At 39.5% G+C, this 20,613-nt stretch overlaps 1 protein-coding gene across 4 annotated transcripts in view; it reads left to right on the top strand.

Annotated features, from left to right (window-relative positions):
* KIAA1328 (KIAA1328 ortholog) overlaps positions 1-20,613 on the top strand; it is a 148,395-nt gene that overhangs the window by 57,107 nt on the left and 70,675 nt on the right. For all 4 annotated transcript variants that reach the window (XM_062626655.1, XM_062626654.1, XM_062626652.1 and 1 more), the window contains one exon: positions 12,717-12,844. In XM_062626655.1, the coding sequence (XP_062482639.1) occupies positions 12,717-12,844 (128 nt within the window). The remainder of the gene's footprint in view (positions 1-12,716; positions 12,845-20,613) is intronic.

Genomic DNA, 20,613 nt, shown 5'->3' with positions numbered 1-20,613 from the left:
TGAAGTTATGTAAATCACATACCTTCTCTGTAGCTCGCCTCCCCCTTTATGAAATGTGACCTTCTCTGTAGATTGAACATACAAGGGTGATGACAATAAAGTCCATTGATGCCTGTAAGCTGTTGAGATACTGCAGTGATGAAGCCTCCTAGCTGTTAGCACAGGAGTAAGTTTCCATTTGAATTAGAAGAAATATGTGTGTTACCTTAATCTGTTGAAATTAAGCAGAGGTGCAGAGCAGCTGTGCTCCAGTCTCTGCTTCTAAATTAATCCTGCACTTCAAAAGTTAATTCTTTGAGGACTATAACTCCTCCATGGTCTCCACAATGTTTAGCAGTGAGAACACCTCACTGAACGTTCATGCTTTTGTGCCTTGGGCTTGGCAGAAGTATCACTTGAGACCTGTAGGATTTTGTATTCCGGTTCACTGAACTGTTCACTGAACAGTCTCCTGTCTTGTGTTTTGAACTTCTGTAAGGAAAGTAGCTCTCTAGATTCCTTTCTCTATTTTTGTATGTAGTCCTTTTTTTGAAAGCCAGTCACTTCTAGCTTAGGGTCTTTGCAAGGGGTTCACATACACTAATTTTACTTTCCTGCACCTTGGCATGAAACAGGCATTCCCATATAGCCTGGTGTGCAGGTTACCTTCATGTTGTGTCGGTCTGGAAAATAACCCTAATTTCCATGATTTTTGTAGGTCCCTGTTGTTGAAAAGCTTTTAGGGTTGAATATTTTCTCCTTATTTCCTTTGAGGGTCTTTGGTTTGATGGCTTGAAAATTTATTATAATCACAGGAATGTATTTTACAAGACGGCCTTTTCAGTACCTGACTTGGCTAAGCTCTTCTAAGCATGCGTGGTAAGCCCTGCATTATCTGCATACCCCCTGGATCACAGATTTTTCTGGTTCTGTTTTTACAGAGTGGCTGTATGCATGGAGGCGTCTGACTGCAGTTCTGACTGTATTGCTATAAGTAAAGAATTTGCTGAAGAACTGTTTACTTACTCAAATATTAATCCTGTGAGAGAAGGATATCCGAAAGTATCATTTTCTTGCTGCCAGTAACTGTCTTTCTGCAAACTCTTTTCTGCTGTTTTTTTCTTCTGATGAGCACTTCTGAGATTAGATTTTGGAATTCCTGTCTTCTGGAGTAACGGCCCTCCAGTGCTGATATCCTCAAGGCTAACACCTACCAGTTTTTCTCTGAAAGGAATATAGAACTATAAAGGGGAAAAAAGCATCATAGCTATGGAGAAGAGATTCCCTTTCTTCTTCACCAATGCATTACACTTCCTTAGATTTTGTATATCCAGCCAGATGTCTTGGTATGCTCCATGTAGGAAGCTAAGAAGACCTCCAGAATGCTGTCTATTCTTCTTTGGTAATAAATGTGAGAATGTAGGGATGAGTGTTTTTCTTGCAGCAGATAGCACTTCCAGTCTCATGAAACTTGTTTTTACCTGAAGGCATGAAAACTTCCAAAAAGACAAAAGTGTGAGTCATTGTCACTTTGGGAATAGGCCTGTCCTGATGAGACCCTTTTTCTAAAAACTAAGTGACCAAAGTGAGCACCTTTATCTTCAAAAACAGTAAAAAAAATCCCAGGAGCTGTATGTTTGGCTCCTGGAATTCAAGTCTTTGCTATCAGTACTCCTCATTAGAATCATTCCAGGTCATTTGTTTTCCTCCTCTTTGTTAAATATTAGCGATTTGATTAGGAATTTTTTCTGTTTGCTAAATCCTGTATTTACCTGGCTCATAACAGTTCTCCTGTTTGAGAAAGAATAAGGGCTGTCCTGGTCATTTTGGTTTACTGAGACTCTAAAAATGTGTATTTTTCCTTATCTGATATCCTCCCCTTCATATGATATTAAGGTACATTGTTCTGGTCAGTCCTGATATGCCTATGGACACAAAAGTATATCATCTGGGACGCTGTTGTACTGTTTGTCCCATACGGCTTCCTTTTCTTCTCTAGTGATCCAGATCTGAAGAATTTTAAAGTCCCTGTTAATTCCAGGAGCTGTGGTTCTCTTACCTGCTTCTACACCTCAAATTGTCAGGAGGAAAGCATATAATGACTCATTAGTTTCAAAAGGTAGACGTTTCCTGTCTTACAATCTGTGGATGTTTCACCTTTCGGTCTGGGTATGAGGGAACCGAAGTCAAGAAATGAAATCCAGATGGAAATCCAATGAAACCATCCATTTGGTTGCAAACCAATGATTTTTATTTGTAATTTGTCTCAGTTTTAAGTAGTCCTGTTAATTTTGCCTGTTTTGAGCTGTGCGGTTTATTTTTGACTACTGTTACTGCAAAAAGAGGCTACCACTGGGAAGAGCAGCAGGACACACCCTGTTTTATGTAATGCTATGTGAGACCTTAGTGCTGTAAACGATGTAGAAATGTGCATGTATTAATGAGGGGTATAATAGTTTTCAGTGAAAGTGGGAGATAAGATGTGTTAATCTTTTATATTAGGTAGTCTTACAACAATGAACCTTATAATGAGGCTGTTAGTAAATCTTTTCTTCAGTGGCTTCAGTGAAACCAGTGCCTCACAGTTTGGCACGTTTAAGACCAGTTTTGTACAAGGACTAACTTTCTGGGCCTTTGAAGTCATTCTGAAATACTTATCTAATTAGATCTGTGTTCAGCACGTGATGGAAACGAAAATCTTTGAGCACTCTGACATGGAATACTTTCCTTTTTGGGTTTGGGGACGCCGCCTTTAAAATTAGTATTGGTGTGCTTGTATGGAGTTTGGTTTGACCTCAGCTGCCTTTTAGGAAAAGGAGTGTTGCTTTTCTCTCATCAGCAGCGTGCAAACAGATTGTGTTCTAACAAGGTTAGAAAGACTGTCAAAATAGCAATAGTTTTAAAAGAAAAAAATAAATTATCTAGAATGATCTGCAATTTATACATTCTGTGCTGTTCCAACTATAACACTGAAGGCAGTTCCTTAAGAAGGGCAAGATTTCTTGGCTCACTGCTGTTTATTTTTTTTACTATTTTGGTCCAGCAGCATTTACAGATTTTCATCTTGCCACTTGCACCATTTGCCAATAGATTAAAATCTTTGTGCTCCTTTCTGAGTATGTTCTCGTGTAAAGGAGGGGAGAAAAGTAAGTTGAAATGCCCAAGCCTGATGCTGACTGTGCAAAATACAGAGAGGCACCCACGTGAGGAAGCAGCAAACAAAAGAATTCCCTGTAATGGCCAGGTTTCCTTTCCAGTATGGACCCAAGCAAGGATTCTTTCTTTCCAAGAGTGGTGGAAGCTTAGCTGAAGGAGAGTTTGCTTTTCTCTGGCAGCATTATTCCCATTTGAGGGCTGTAAGAAAAAGGTTCAGTTTGAGACATCAAGTATATAAAATTAAAAATGATGATTGATTGTTTCCTGCGAGGAAACAACAAGGCAGACACCACTGTGTATTCTCAGGTGATCCGCATTCTGATACTAATGTAGACCAAACCTGATTAGCTTTGTTACAAAATGAGTTGATGTTTTGTGATCTTACATTCTCATTCCCTGCAAAGCAGGCACCTTTCTGATTTACTATGTACGTTCTTTAATTGAGATGGAGGTGCTGTAGCTCTGCTCTCAGTACATTCAGGTTTTGCATTCTATTTCTCTTTTGCTTCTTCATCCCCTTTCCTCCTTGCATCTGACTCTGAGGTCACATTTATCCTGTTAAGTAACTCCTCTTACTGTGCCTAAACATAACAGGCTGATCATCCTTTCTCAGATACCTCAATTCCCATATAGGCTAAAAGCACTTTATCTCTCCTCGGGCTTCTGCCAGGAGCACCATTGTCAAATTAAAGAACACGACTGTTTTAATATCGAGTAGTACTGATATGACAAATGGCTTTGTGTAAACAGTAATGGTGACTACTATGAAAGATGTTTTAATTTCTCACAAAGGTCTGCAACTGATACGGCAAGTACTTCCAGTGATGTGTATTTTATGTAAAGCTGTGACTACCTGTGTGGATGGAGGGGAGTGTAATTTGAGGAAGAACGGTAGCAGGAGGATCGCACGGCGGGTTTTCGTGTCTCAAAGTGATGCGTTATATCCCCCTCTCTAACAAAATTAACCTCAGAATGTGACAAGCGCTCCGTGCAAGTTAGGAGAGGTGTAATATCCATCACGGTCACTAGGTGGAGCAACAGGTCCATTTTTCGTGCCGCAGGGGCTGACCAGTGCTTTTGTCGGCTTTGCAGATGCACATATGGTAGAATATTATCATTTTATGGTTACAATTATGAGCAATTTGATAGAAAATGAAAGCTAAATTATGCAGTGTTCCTTTTATTTGTTTAATTTTGCACTCTAAATATGTAAAAGGAAAAAAATAGCACTCTTTTTTTGTGTGGATGGTGATAGGTGCAATACCTTTTTTTGGCTTCATATTTTCACACAGCACAGGTTGAGATCATTTTCTTTTGTATGTGATGAAATGTGTTGTGGTGTTCTTTGATGCTGGGACTGTTTTGCACAGAAATTGTAGATGGTTGAATCTCCAGGCTCCCTTTTTCCATAAAAAAAGGATCGTACATTTGGTGTCTGATAGACAAATAAATAAGTAACAAGTTCCTTAACAGTTTCCAGTGGAAGAGGCTGGGTAGCTGTGCCATCTAAACAAATGCCAAAGGAAATCTTTAAATCTTAAAAGTTGCTACAGACGTTGGCAGAGCTCCCCCGAAGGGAGCGGGTGTGTTCTGAACAAACTCTTTCTTGCCAGGGAGGAAAATCTCTTGCGACTGAAGTTCTTAAGCCAAAAGTAAGAATTTTTATGGCCCAGCAGGACGGGTAGCTTGTTACAATGATCAGGGGACTGTGTTTTGTTTATTCAGGTTCGCAGTTTCTCTGTCATCAGATTTCTTATGTTCATTATTATGAAAACACATGGGTTTGGCAGTGTGTGTAGCAGCATAACTTTCCTTTTGTGTGTTAAATTCTTCCTTCCTTTTCACTAGAAGAAAGTTGTTAGCCCATCCAAGCTGCAGAATAAACCTTAATTTTCTTTTTTAATTTGCTTGTAAGTATCCTTTTGTTTGTATTAATGAAGATAAGGCTGGAGATGTGTTTTCCATTTGGAATGGAAAATGCAAGCTCTGAGATGGTATTTGCATTTATTGATCCAGGCACATCTGCTGGCACATGATGGTGTGTGGTATTTTTGTCCTTACCCACCTTTGAACTGGAGCACATGGCAGATAAGCTGCCCAGTTTGATTGGCATATCCTGTGGAAAAGATGTTCAATATATAGGATCAAATCTGGTACCCTAAACTGCCTGGGCATTTTGGAAGTATGATAGAGGCTTCTCTGAGTTCACGTCATGAGTTTATGAGTTGAGAATTGGTTTTAGCTTTAAATGCTTTCCTTGCTCTCTTCAAATCATACTGGCTATCTTTTTGTTTGGCCAATTTTAGATGCACTATATTTATATTGTGCATCCCAATGTTTTTCAGTATCTTTAAAGCAAACTTGGGAATTTCATCCTCTGAGTGGAACAGAACATGTTGGTAGATGTTATAAAACTCAGGCTGTCTATAAAAGAAATAAAAGAGAAATTACAAGTACTAGGAATAAATCATACTGGTGCATTTAAACAGGGTAGGAAATCTCACATCTTTTATTGCTGTTTTTAGGATCAATTTTAACAATTGCCCTACAGGTGGTATGGGTGGAGATGGAAAGATTGTTTTTTGAAAACAACCCATCCAGCTGTTTAGGAAACTGCGGTTTTTATTTCTGCTCCCACCTGACATCAGTGAGTCCAGAGACTTGGATTTGAATTTGATGTTTTACATATGCTTCCTGAAAGCTCTGAAGGGCTGCCCTGGCTTTGTCCGTAACTTTCTTTTTTAACTCGGTAGCTTTTCTTCAGGTAGGCAACCGTAACTTAACTAATTTATATGCACCGTATGCAGTCCTCGCTCACTTCAAAGTGTAATCAAGTCATGAACTAATTACAATACCATATTCCCAAAGAATGTAAATTTAATTTCCCTTCAAACAGAATGGGAATGTATTAAGCCATTCCTTTATATGAGAGCTGTGGCATTCAACAACAAATGCTGATGCTTCAAACAGAAGTGAAGTTCTTAACTTCTGTGGACCTTGTGACCTTTTCCCCTATGCATCTCCCCTTCTTATTCCTGCATCTTGAGTTAATTTACTGACTGGATAACAACATTAAAATATTCAAGTGTAAATTGAAATGTAACTGTTGGGCTTCAGATTGGAGATCACTCTATCTTACTGTATGTTACTTGCTTCTTTATGGTGTTTTCAGAAATGTGCTTCCCGAGGATTTTGGATCATAAGGAGATTGTGTTTTGAATTGAAGGCTCATAAGGTACAGGCCCACACCAGATGATTTATTTAATACATTGAAAAGTGGATGTGCAGAAAGTTCCCTACAGGTTCTTAGCATCACTGTGCCAAGGAGCCCACATAAACTCAGTTATATAAGAACGAGCAAAGTGAAGTTGTTCATAAAACATTTTATTACCTTCAGTCTTTGCAGCATCTTCAGAGTTTAGATAATAAACCTTCATAGAAGTTACTAGTCTTTACCCTTTCACAGAACAATGATTCACATAGGTTCAAGCCACTTATTTTATTTCTCTTAATTTTAAAGGCAGAAGAAAGTGTTGGCTTTGTGATCTGTGCTTGGAGAGTCTGATTTCCTAAATGCAGTCCTGTTGTTGCTCATCTCTGAGATGAGATTGTCAAAGTGCAGGACTGTATAGGTATTAAACACAAGTTGTAGTATAAAAGTAAATGTGGGTCAGCTTCCAGTGGAGTATGTAATTGTTAAATGCTAAAGGAAAGAGCTTAGAATATCTTAGTTTATATTTTAAAGTGTTCCTTTTAGATGTTAATTCATTAATGCCAGCAGTTTATTTTTATTCATATGACTTTTCATATGTAAGTAGTTGAAGCTGCATTATTTTAATCCTTTCTTTGGTTAGGAAGAAAAGAGCCTGCAGGTGGAAATCAGAATGACATACATATTGCTTCTTTCCCAAAAGACATGGTATCTTTCTGCTGTGGATATGCTAAATATTAAGGTAGAAAATAAGCCTCATTGCCTCATGCGTCAAAATACTGAGAAATATATGCTGGGTGATGCATGGAAAAATATGGTCCCTCTTAAAACTGAGCGCACTTGAAGTGGAATTTGCCATGAGGCTGTTGCGGGCCTTTGGGGCCCTGCAGACTCTGCAAATTCTGTTCACTTGTATTATGAGCATTTAAATATAGCTGGAGTCTTAGTTGTAGGTACAGGGATAGCAGTCCTCGGAGACCCAGCTATGTTGGTCTTAGGCTTTTCTTGAGTTTAGTGAAATGCTTTCTTACTCTTCCAGCATTTTAAGGCATTTTTAGGCTACTGAGTAACACTGCAGTGCCAAAGTTATAGATGCAGTATGTCTGTTAAACAGATGCGAGCTTGCTTTGACATCACTCAAGCTGCCAGACACAATCCAGCCACATACTGGAAATGGTGGTGTGCTGGTGTTAGATCAGGCTTGATGCTGTGCTACTGTGGCTGTGCATGGCTCCTTGAATAGGTCTGGTTCATATATACCTGGTTGGAGAGCAGACAGGCAAGCTCAGGTCTGCCTGCAACTTATCCGAGTAGATTTCTCTTTAGAGATGAAAGACCTCTCTTTCAGTGCTCAGCCTAGCTTAATCAGCCTAGTGTGAGTGGCACCTCCTCAGCATCTTCGTGTCAGTCTATCTTTTTCACAGCCTTTGTCTTGAAGGAACTACCTGAAGCAGTGAAGGGAGTTTGGTCTTTGATGAAATTGCAAATATGATTATAACTAGTCGTCTTTCTAGATGCTTGTCCTTAAGCAGGGATTAAAAGGTAGTGTTTTGTGGTTAATAGATCATGATTGCAGATGTCAAAAAGCCCTCTTCATTAGGCGCTGAAATAATATCACTGGAGGTTTCTCGTATCTCTACCATGAAGAGTAAGTTATTGCTATCTTAATTTTAAATCTGACTTCTGCCTGTTTGACTTTTTACTTCCTTTGCTTGCTCTATTCATTTTTGCATATTTCTGTAACAGCTGTGATTCTCTAGTGAATCCTCCATTGGACATAGGGGCTGATGGGACTGGAGAATCTTGCTGCTGAAGATGGAGATTTAGCTCTTGTGTTCCCTTCTGGGTATGGATCGGGGTATGCAGCCTTGAATGAAAGGAGAGTTCAAGTTGGACTTACAGTCAGGGACTGTAGTAATCAGTCATCCTTGGGCATCTTGTGTGGTGCTTGAGAAGTCTATTAGGGCTTGTCTGCATGGATGTGAATACAGGCAAGCTTGCACTCTGAGTGCATTGGGAGTAAGGTGAATCTGATCTGTTAGTGCTGTGTTTGAGCTGTGATAACTTACCCTACAGCTGCAAGGCTTGTGTCCTGGAGCTGGCTTGTGGAGCATAGGGTTGCTGGGTTGCACCAGACTGCACAGACATGCGTGAAGACTCCCTGTGCTGCAGTTTTTCCATGTGTAAAAACAAAACATTAGAGCTTATGCCTGTCCCCACAAATGCTTGTGATGAGCCGTGGAGGAAGGGCATCTCTAGGTGAGGGGTTCTTACAAACACTCTGAAAATTTGGAAGGGCCTTTGTTATTAGGTTGATTGCAAAAAATCTCATTAGTAGAGTTCTTTTTCTGTACTGATAGGTTCTAGAAAACTTTTTTCCAGCCCCAGATATCCATGATTGGAGGGTGCTCTAATTTTCTTTAAAATAAAGTGAAGTAAAACTAAACATTTATCTTGAATGACACAGGCTAAAACTCCCTTTTTCTAAAGATAAGGTCCTCTGCCTTATTTATTTTCTTTTCCTCTTAGAAAAAGTGATTTAAGAAAGGCAGAATTTCAGTAAATAACCCTCATGGGTTATTTGCTGAAACCTGGTATTGGCTTAATTTGAAAACCTTGACTATAGTTGAAGAGACCGGTGGTGTTTGAACCGCTTTAGCATGAGCATTGCTCACAGAAGGATGTGGAAAAGCTTTCTAGGAAGTTGCTGAATGCTCTAAACCAAAACACTTCAGATTTTAAGCTTATAGTCAAGAGACAATGGGAACAATGCAGGAGGTCAGTGGGTGTGCTAGAGATTGGCACTTGGCTTCACCCCCCTTGTTTCTGGAGAAGCAAGGAACTGTAGTTGTTTGTGAGAGGGTTAAAACCATTTCAGCAAGGAGTAAGCTGTGAGTAGTTGCTGTAGTCATAGAGCAGACCTGATAGCCTAAGGCTGAAGAGTGGAACTGGAGAAAGAGACTTTGCTAAGGTGGATGGACACTACCAGGCAGGTTGCTGCTGTTCAGGAGGTGTCCTCCTCTCCCAGCTGCGTGTTCCCTCTGCTTGCTTTTTACCAGGGCTTGTGCTTGGTGGACCCTTTGCCTTGCTGGGCCAGTTTGCTGAGCCCTTGGAGTGAGGAGTCTGGGAGAGCTGGTGCAGCTGGAGTGAGTGAGACTGAGGGGCTGAGCAGGGGTATGTTTTTAGCAGCAGCTGAACATTAGGTTGACTGTGCCTTCTCATGAAGCTTCACCCTTAAGAACAAGCTTTGTTCCCTGCTTAACGTCCTTCTTCCTGGAAATCTGTTCCTGGTTTCCATAAGCATGCCACTGCTACATGCTAGCAGTCCCTCTTCTCAAAGCCAACTCTATCTCCGCTGAGGTTATTATCTCTTAAGAGCCATAAATGAACTCTTAATTCTTTGACTTTCATTCAGTGATGAAATTAACTAATTTATTCTATAAAGTATATAGTACTTGTAAGTATGACATGTAAATGTAGCTGTTGAAATCTTAACATTTGCATTTCTGAATTTATTTTTTTTGTCCCCCCTCTTAATGCTTTACTAATAAATGACATGAAATGCATTACTTGGATACATTCAAATGCATATTTCTTGGACATAAAACTACCGTTCAGTGAAATGCCAAGTACCACTTCTCTCAGGTAACTAACATCTTGTAAATCCATTATTTGTGCTCCTGAGCACATGAAGAAATATCTGATGTGAGCATTTAGGCACATTACTTTTTCTGTGGAACGCGATTCTGCAGGACTTGTTGTCATGTAGGTTTGTGGTTTTTTTTTTTTTTCATCTTTACCTTATTTTTTTTTTAAGCAGATTATAAAAATATTTAGCATTACCCATGTATTTGTCTAGAGAATGTAGTGCCACAGTATGTGTGCACCCTTGTTATATCTGAGTGACATAAATATTTTTGTGGCAGTGTTGTATATTGCCTGGCTAATTTGTAGGGGGAAAAAAAGAAATCATCTTGCTGCTTTTAGCAAAAATTCAATAGAATGGAAGAGTAAGATCTAATATTAAGCACTTTTTTTTTTTTTCCTAAGAACATATTCAGCAGTAAATGTACCAGCACATTATGGAGAATTGCCATACTTACAGCTATTCTGCATGTATCTTAAACAAATGAACATTTCTTTTCCCTCTCCTATTTGAAGCTTCATGTTTACTGACTTGGTAAGCAAAGCAGGGCTTTGGACTCTCAGACTATGGTGGTTGTAACAATCCTTTGCTTAATGTAGTGTGATTGCGTGAATGAACAAGGTTTTAATCTTCTAATACAGGAAGCTTTAACAGCTACAGTGCTGACCGAATCTTACAACTTCAGGGACAGCTCAGCTGCCGTTTAGGCTCATGTTAACTATTGCCCTTCCCACTCATGATCACGTAACTGACCCTTGGACAACCAGGATTTGCTTCCATGCTTTCCTTATGTTAATTTTGCATGTCAAGTTTTAAGCTGTATTTCAAATCTGGCAGCTGCAAGCAAGAGGTGGTGACCTCAGGTGCACAGCAAGGGTTCTGCAGTCTGTAAAACACAATTTGGGCATCTTTTTTATGGTACATTTGCACCATGTATGTGCTAAGCTTGGGAGCGAGGGCAGTCTTGCCTAGCTTTCCAGCGGGACTTACACTAACACTGTGCAGGAGTGAGGGTAGGTGCATGGCCATCTGTAATGTGCCATAAGGCTGTTTAGGGTACTCGTTCCTTGTGCCAGCAGTGCTAGCTGGTGGGAGAAGAGGGTAAAATCTGTTTTGTGGGGAAGGGGCTGCTGGAAGCAGAGTGAAATAAGAGAGCTGTAAAAAATTGATAAAGATAGGGCTGTCTGTTTTTATATTCTGCCACATAACATGGGTTTAAATGAATTTCCCTATAATTTGTCTTCAAATACCGACATTTAACTCTTAGACTGTATAAATGAACTGGCTTTTTCTAGAGTAAAATTCATGCCCTGCGTCCAGGCTAATATGTTCACCTACTATCAACATTACTGCCTATGGTTACAACCGGAATAAAAAATTCTTTTTATATACATCATAGCTGGCAGAGACTCCTGAGACCACCACAAATCACTTCAGCCTTTTGGTGTGCTCTCTGACGAAATGAACTGAAATGTAAAACAGCTCAGGCTTCAGGCAGGCTGGCTCTGGAAAGCAATTAGCTTGTTTAGACCATTGTTTGTGCCATCCTGTGTTTCCAGGTGCTGAGCAAAAGTGTTCTAGGAGCTCTCCTGATCGATTTAAACATTGGGGCTTAATAACCTCCCATTCTGTCCTGAAATGTTTGCTTATTCTCTGTGTAGCCTTTTTTTATTTTTTTTTCATGGAAAAAAAAACAAACAAGAAAACCTGGCAAGCCCCCCCCCCCCCCCAAAGAACAAGAAATAGAAGGAAAAGAAAAAAAATCAGGGTCATAATGGGGAATAACAAAGCAGTAAGTTATTTATGCAGCCATGATTGGCAAAAAGGATTGCAACATTATTTTGCCCAGAAGCAATGATTAGATCATAAAAATGTTAAGGAAATCTGTAACTCAACACCATTTTATAGATTGAAGAAGTTTTTGTTCCCTACCTTAATTGCAGTGACTTGTTATTAAAGTATTTATTCAGAGTAATCTCTTTGGACAGCGAGCCCTTATCCCATCTGCATGCATAATTAAAAGTGAGGGGGGAGAGAGGGGAGCATAAATGGTTTACCATGCTACATGAGCAAGGGAGGGAATTACACAATGACAGGTGAAGAGCAGATTTGTCTCCTATTGGAATTTCAATGCTGCAAGCAAGGCAGGACACTGTTGCTTGTTAATATCCTTGCAAACACCACAGTTACTGCTTCTCCACATCACTGTCCAAAAATCACTGCTAGTCTCTAAAAGGCCTGTAGCACTGTGTCTTGGCTGTGGGGTTTGGAGCCGTTGGTGCTCAAGCAAAGAGATTGGATTTGGGTATATGGGCCTGTGAATCCATTTCTGTGCTTAAAAATGGACAATTTACTTATTTGGCTGGCTTTTTATTTATTTATAAATAAACATTGGTAGTAGCTGGCTTTGCTGAATACGAATCAGAGGCTGTAATTGTTCCAACTGAAACAGTGTCATCACCTGCCTCCTGCCTGTCCCTTTTCCAATGATAAAAGAATTTGGTGTAATTCTTCTTTTTCCACTGTCTGAGTAGAAAGAAAGTTGTGCTTGAACATTCATCTCTAGGCAGATTTATCATCATTAGGCAGTACTCAAACACACACTATCTGTTTTTAAATTGAGCTGTTATGGATCCAAATCGGATTTACACAGAGTAAGTTGGTATATATTTGATTCTAACTGTTCGCTAAAGAGTATTTTTCCCTTAACTTCTGATGTCTTACCTCTGCAGCAGCAGTACAGAGAATGCCAGGAACTTCTGAGCCTTTATCAGAAGTACCTAGCTGAGCAGCAGGAAAAACTATCCCTCTCCCTTTCTGAACTCAGTGCTGCCAAGGAAAAGGAGCAGAAGGTAAGCTCTTTTTTCCCCATCTCCTTTTTTAACAACATCTTTTAAACATCTTTTGTCCTTTGCTAGAACTTTGGGTGCGTTGTCTTGCATTATGCAGCAGTGAGCACTGTTTTGTGATTGGCTTCCCAGGGCTCCTTCCCTTAATACATGGATTTCAGGGAAATGAACAAAAAGACCCCTCACGTTTTGGGTCAATAAAGTGTATGAAGTTAACTGTCCATGTGGTAGTGCAGTAGGAATCATAGGAACCCATGCCTTTCCTAAGGAAAAAGTTGAGATGCTGTTCTGTTTTCTGTCCTGTTTCTTAAATGGTAAAATAATTGCAGTCACTATAGATACAGCCTTTCAGAGTTTCACTGTGGCTTTTGATGATTGAAAAGGACATTACAGATGATGTATGTGGTCAGTAAGAGCTTTCTCAAGTCTGTAAGGCAGCCCATCTGATTCGAGCTGTTTATAGAAGACCTATAATTATATATGCAGTTTAAAAACAGAAAATGTTGACTAGAGCTACAGTATGTTAAATTAAGTGGTAAAATGTTTCTCAGATGAATGCGCCCCAAGCCTTGAAAACATGGTTGCCTGAGATTGATTTTTGTTTTTTTTTTTTCCTGATAGCTAGGTACTTGATTTGCATCCCTGCTGATAACAGATTATACCCTGGAAATGAAGGCTACTTATGCAAGTGCTGTACCTGATGTTCTTACTTGCTGTTCTCTTCCAGTAATTTCCATCTGCAGATCTCCAGAATCTATCCTACTTAAGGCTATGCGTTTTCTCATAGGCTGGGTCCTTGATCCTTTGTTTTGCTGGAAGAGTCTTAAAGGCTTGTAAATGGCTAGAAGCGCAGTGTCCAAAAGGTGGCCTCATTTAGGCCTCCCTACTGACAGAATTACACACACAGATCCTACTTCTCAGGAGTCCTGTGAAGGAATGAGTAATCTTTAATTCTGTTCAGGAAGCAGGTTACAATACTTATGACTTCATCAGCATCAGGAAGTGCTTTTTATTCTGCTGATGGTATTTTTTGGTAAAATATGTTGTTGGACATTGAGCTGTTTGTCAGGCCTTTAGCCTTTATAAACATTTCATTTCCACTCTATTGTATTTTTGTCTGCCATCCATTTTGTGATGATGTTGAGTTCAAAACAAGAACCTCTTTCTCTGAGAATGGATGATTCCTGTGTTCTTGTCTGTGATATGCAACTTGCAGGCTATCTCCATAGGAAACAGTCCAGAAGAGACCATGCAGTCCAGCAGCACCACAGGAGCTGTGTTTTCCCTCAGGTTTTGCTGCGCTTACCTGCACTGTTAGCCTTTCAGCTTTAAATACACCTATCTTGTACTAGGTTAGCGCCTAGTGTAAAGTTATCTGGTGTAATCACATCTACAATGCAAAAGTATAGAAGCAGATAATAGGAAACCTTCAGCACATTAACTGTCAAATCAGCAGCTGACAGTACAGCAATCCACATTCATCTCCTCTTGTTCTTCTGTTTTCTGAATTACTCCATCAATATATGTATTCTCTGAACTTGTTTTCTGATTTCATGGGCAAACTTCTATGAAGCTTGTCTTTGATCCATCCCATTATTTCTTTTTTTCTACTTTTGTCCACAAACACAAATTCATATTGTATTGAGGTTTGCCTTGACATTTCAGTTATGGTTACCTAGTCTACAGCTCCAGCCTACCAGGTCTGAAATTACCCTAGCCCTCTTGCCCTGTGCAGAGCTTTCTAGCTGTAGACAAAGAGATGTCAAAGCATGTTTCAATTGTTTTTTTTCCTTAGACCTTGCAAAGTATTTCTATTTCTGAAGTATTTTTAGTCTTCCTCTTCAATTTTCTTTCAGTGCAGTCCTGGTATTTATGAGCTCTTTATATCTTGAATGCTTTTGGCTTTATAAGTTGTTACCTTTTTTTTCCCAAACAAGCAGTTCTTGCTATGTTTTTCCTCACAGCTCAGAAACTATGGAAAGATTTACAGGACTGTCTCATTGTGTTGGTTCTTTCCCTAACATGCTCCTTCACGTGATAGCTATCAAGAGTCACTGGGCTGCTTCTTGTTGGGCTATTGTGTTATTTTAACACACTTTTTTTGTTGTTGTCTTTTTGTCTCTTGTCTTAATAACTGAACTGTGAGCTCTTAGGGTCGTGATCAGTCTCTTTTTGTTCTGTTTTCGTGTTGTCTTAACACAGTAGTTGAGGCAGGCATAGGGCTTGCATTCTGGTGTCTGCCTTGATGGGGGAATGCCACTGGGGAATGCAGCAGGGAAGGTTTTTTGGGAGGTAATAACTGTGTGGGGGGACAGATCCAGAAGACTTTCCTCCTGCTCTAATACTGCCCGCACCAGGTCTTTCTGCCCTGCGGAAGTTCTGGTATTCTCCCACCTTTTGTTTTAACCCATGTTTTAAGCCACCTTGCTGAAATACTAGGCTAAAGGAAGTCTTCGTGAGTTTTGTTTGAATCCCAGTCCTTTGGGAGTCTTTTTCCTATTGTTTGTTTTGGCTGGGTTAAGAAAATCCTGGGTAGGCTTTAAATCAATAGATGCTAGCTTGCTACCTGGTTTTCGCTTCTTTGAACTGTCTAGGAGTGGTAATCAGTGTTTCCTATTTCAAGTAACTGCCGATGTTACCAGGGCATCTGTGCTTCAGTGTACGATGTCAGTCTGATTTTCCTGTGTCTTGCAGAAACGTGGGGCTATACAGTTATACACTGTACTGAAATGCCTCTTTGTTCTGTCTGTTAGGAGATGGGTTTGGTTTTTTTTGCTTGTTTTTTTTCACTTTCCCCTCATTTCCTTACTTGATTGTTTTGATTTATTTCTATTGCTACACCTATATCCTAACATCCCCTGCTTTTCACCTGTCTGGCTTCCCATTGTTACTGTACAATAATGCTGACCATGAGCTGCCACTTTCCTTTGGGCTTCAATAAGTATTTGAAAGCATCTCCTTTCAGTGGTTAAATGTTGGGCTTTGTGTTAGAATATGACAATTAACAGGTCAAGAGAACTGCAGCAAACATCTCTGGCATTGTTGCAAAAAGAGGTGGAGTTGTATGAGAGGCGAAAGACTGCAGTAGCTGTATGCATGTGGCTGAAAGGTAGGTATATTGCAGCTAAATTGAACAATGCGAACACTGGTCCGGTATTAACTTTTTGGGGGGCCTGTTTTATCATCCCCTAAAGGTAGCAATATTCTGAAACCATGCTTTCTTCTTACCTAATATTGCTTCTTTAAAACAAAAGTCAGCCCTCAAAATTTAAAGAAGCATTCTGGTAGCAGTGAAATAAAATTGCTGGAAAATGGTGCTGAGATGATTTAAGACTGAGCTCTCATGGAGTCAATAATCAGTAACTGGAACATGGAGCTTCCTTTTTTTGTGAGATAAAGTTAATTCCATTTGAAAAGATACTTAAGGTGACATGAATTGAATTATTCAAACTGGCCTTCTCAGCATTAACTCTAGGTTAATATCTCATGATGCTTCTAGTTTCATTATAGGAGTTTTAAGTACATAACTTTTTATAATAAATTCAATACCTAGAAGCCGAACTGAAATTGGTTTACCTTCTACCAACCCATAAAAAGAAGCATTAATTGTAAAGTGAATATTAAAGTGGTCACTAAAGTTGACTCAGACAGATTCAGAGAGATAGCTCGTGTGTAAAGGAAGTGGAGAGCTCTGCTGAACAATAGGCTCCTGCCCTGATAGTAATAGAAAATACCATCTGTATTAAAATGTAGTTAAACCTCTTCTATCAGAAATGATTCTTGGATGTTCTGTCTGCAGCTCCCAGATTTTCAGTCTTTGCCATTTTGACGCTTTATGCAGAGATATAAAGAAAATTGCCCTTGTTTTAGGTGATCAGGTCCGACCTAGTTACAGAGTCAGTACTTCACTGCCATCTCTAATAGCGGCAAGAATCCAGTTTATGCTGGCAAGTCTCTGGCTGATGAATCCATAGATGTTCTGCAGCGTAAGGTGGGACTTGAGTCACAGAAGTTGGATGGGTGGCTGAGTTTCTTCAGGACTGGGATTCCTGAGCTACTTCACCTAAAGAACAATGATACCTGTAGTCTCAGCATTGCCTATTTACGTTAATCTTTGAATTTACAAGTACATATGGTAGCTTTTGCTTCTTATTTGTGGAAGATGACCAATGCATCTGCTAATTCCCTTGATTTACATAGATTCTTGTTTGTCTCTGTGTGTGTGTGTGTGTGTGTGTGTGTTTTAAGCTTTGGTTCTCCCTCCCTGTGTAAAAATGGCACAGGTATGGGGTGGGATTTTAGACATAAAGAAATACCAAGAATTTATTTCCAGCAGGATATCTGATTTGTCCTCTTCTTGAGTATTATGTTGTCTGCCTCCTGTTTGGTGTTTTATATTTCAGTAACGCCAGAGGCCCTCATCAGGAACAAGGTACTGTTGTGTACTGAACACCGTGCAAGCATACCAAGAGACATGGTCTGCTTTGGGAAGATTGTAAAATCTTAAGAAGATTAACATTTGGGAGAGGCTATTTTTATTTTTTATTTTTGTTTACTTTTTCTTCTACTATTTCTCTTGAATCTCTTGTTTGTCTTAAAAATCATTGACACAGTTGTGGTGTCATTTCACAAGAAAAGTCCAAAGGAAGCCTTCTCCTGCAAGGACTATCAAGCCTTGCTTTCTTTCCATGTCCGTGACTAAAATTCTTGTCCATATCATTGTAATTTTTTTGTTGCTGTAAGGGTGATTACATGCTAAGTCTTCAAACATTGGTCATTTGTTTTGTTTTTTCTTGTTTCTTTGATGAGGATATTGAAACAAGTCAATATTCAGAAATATTTCTCTTCTGATTGTCCCCAACCTTTCCTAGTCCTCTTTTGTTTTTTTTTTCTGCACAGATCACCTTTAAATACATTCTTATTTGCTTAAAGAAGAAAGAGAAAATCCCATGTATGCAAAGGGTTTTGAATGCTGTAAGGTAAACCTGCATGATAGAATTGACTATGTCTGTTTACCCAGCTGTAGGGGAACAATGGATGAGCCCATCTGAAAGATACTTGAGAAGTGGGATAATAAATAACTAATTTGGCTGGGGACCCAAGGGTATTGGAATAATTTTACAAGGCCAGACAGAGACAGAGTTTTAGCATGCGTAAATACCGGGAATAGCCTTTCCTTACCAGTGTTGCATTCAGCAAATCCTCTGATCTCTCTCTGTGCTTCTCTTATCTGTAAAAAGAAGATAATGTTTTTGTCCTTATTCTTCCTGTTTTCTGCTGAGAATGTCAAGTTTTGGGTGCTGATTAGCAATAATATTTCAAACTTAGGGTTGACTGAAGTAGACTATCTTGTAATAGGATAAAAAAAAATATTGTTTTTTCCTTTCACCTCAAGGTTACTAAGTCATAGTTAATTTACCTGTCTTTTCTAAAAAATGCTAACACCAAACATCAGTGCAGATGATCATAAATATTTAAACGAAAAGGAAACATCAGTACTGAAATATCTGCGTATTGCTAGCATTCACAGCAGAATTCCACCTGCACTCACTCCCCTGGAAGTGTGTGACATAGTAGACCCGAATAGAAGCCCCTCTACTTTCACGCTGTGGATGATGCTGTGTATTCGTGGTGACAAGCACTTCACTCTCAGCTCACTGCTTAAGCGAGGTCTGAGCAGTTCACTGCTTAACTGAGATCTGTGCCGGTTCACCGTCTCTTTGTTCTGTTGTTTTTAATCAGCCTTGTCTCTAGTCTCTTTAGGATCTTTTGATTTTCTTTTTCTTTTCTCTGAAGATGCCTCTTTTGGTTTATTCCACTTAGTTTTGAAAACTTTCCCTCCTGTGGAAATCTTTTCTTTAGATGGACACTCATCTCTGGTATATAATTTCCTTTGGAGGATAAATCTGGAGAGGCAGTGCCTCATTTCCTGCAAAACATTGTCGTGGCTTTGTAGACTTGATGATACTGTTACTATTGTGAAATGGGTTTTTATGAGAATTTAAGAAATTCGTAGCAGGACTGCCTGTCCTTGAGAAGCACTTTACAAACTCAGATCAGATATTGCAATTTCTTCAGTATAACCCTTGTAGTGGCCCTTGAAACGCAGAGCATTGTGACCACTCACTAGCATTCTCTCAGTCTCCCTTTGAAGGGAGAGTAAGGCTTCTTCAGTGAATGCAAGGCTTCATAAGACTGCAATTGCAGTCAAAGGTTTTATATTATGCTTGAGAAAGAAAAGTTCAGTCTTACCCTTTGCTTTGTCGCATTACCTGTTTACCTGACAGCCGTTAAGAGTGCAAACATCCCAGCTGCCTACCCATACACTGGCGCTTTTGCTTGTATAGTCCATTTGACTTGTGCATATGCCCTTTGCTTCTGCTGTCTTTGGCCTTTTTCAAAAGCTGAGACTCTGGAAAATGAGTTTCTTATGAACTTCTAGCCTCCGTAATTCACCACTTCCTGGTAATGGACCTCTTAAATTCCTTTAAGTGGGACAGGTCCTGTATGTTGGGATCACGATTACATTCCTCAAGTTCCTGACTTGTTGAAAACCAGTGTTTTAAAGCTTAACTGAACAAGTGACCCAGTGTAACTTGGAAGGTGGCCTTGGCTTGGTGAGTTTTGGACCAGATAACTAGCAGAGTCCCTTTTCAACCTAAATTTTTCTGTGACTGTGTTTTGTATTCTTTCGCCAACCCCTTTAAGAGAGTGGTCATCTTGTGACAACCTGTTTTGGTAAAAAGTGAAAACGCTTCTCAGTCAGTAGCAATAGTCCATTTATTTAAATGGAAATGATTAGCGTTGCTATTTCTTGCTATTGAAACTAATAGGGGATGTAGACTAATCTAGGACTTCAGAACCTGCATATCTTATCTATCAGTTTAAATTCCATGTAGTGTGATATTCGTGATTATTATTTTGAAAGATTAATTGGTTACCATCTCTTGCCTACAAAGCATACATTTTTGTGTTGATTAGGTTGTTTAATTAGAAGTATTTTTATTTATGAAAGCCAGGTGATTATCAGTTCAGGGCACTATAGGTTGGTCTTTGTATGGCAGAAAGATTTTTCATGAGAGCCAGGGCTGTAATTTTCTTTCAGCTGTGAAGGTGGGAATTTGTTATCTGTCTGTACCAGGATGATTGCCTGCAGAAATATCTCTTCCAGTTAGTTCTGAATACCCTAATATTTAGCTTGAGTTTTTCATTCTGATCTGCAAGAAGTTAAAAGTTAAAGTTTTTCTGATGCACAGTTTGCCATTTGAAGTTTATAAGGGCTCTCCTCCTGGGTTTTTTATCCACCATAGGACAGACACAGCTGGACTAATTTCCCTGTATAAGCAGATTATATCTTGTGGGGTGGCGTAAGCACAGACTGTGTACCTATGGCAATTATTGCAAGACTGCATACATGTTGCGTGTAATTATAGTTTAGAACAGCCTGGTTACTTCTCTCTGATCCACTGAATGCATTAAATGTCATTGCCTAACAATTTTTGATTGCCATGTATTCACAGAAGCTGCTAGAAAATGTTTGTAATGTCCCACTTTCACATGTATAGTAATACATATGTCACTTCATTTTTGAAATACACTCTTCTGATTGGGTAGAAACAGGCCATGCAGACAGTCAGGACCCTTATGTGCCAACAATGATTCATAATACCATCAACGCAAACAGGGGTACCTGAGTTTTTCTTGTCTATGCAAGAAAACTGTCCATCTGAAGCCAAAGTAGTCAAAGCTAACCATGCAGTTACATGGTTTCT

This window comes from Pezoporus occidentalis, unplaced genomic scaffold (assembly GCF_034315485.1).
Source record: "Pezoporus occidentalis ecotype Australia unplaced genomic scaffold, CSIRO_AGI_Poc_V1 ctg296, whole genome shotgun sequence".
Lineage (NCBI taxonomy): Eukaryota > Metazoa > Chordata > Aves > Psittaciformes > Psittacidae > Pezoporus > Pezoporus occidentalis.
This window is presented reverse-complemented; position numbering and strand designations above follow the sequence as displayed.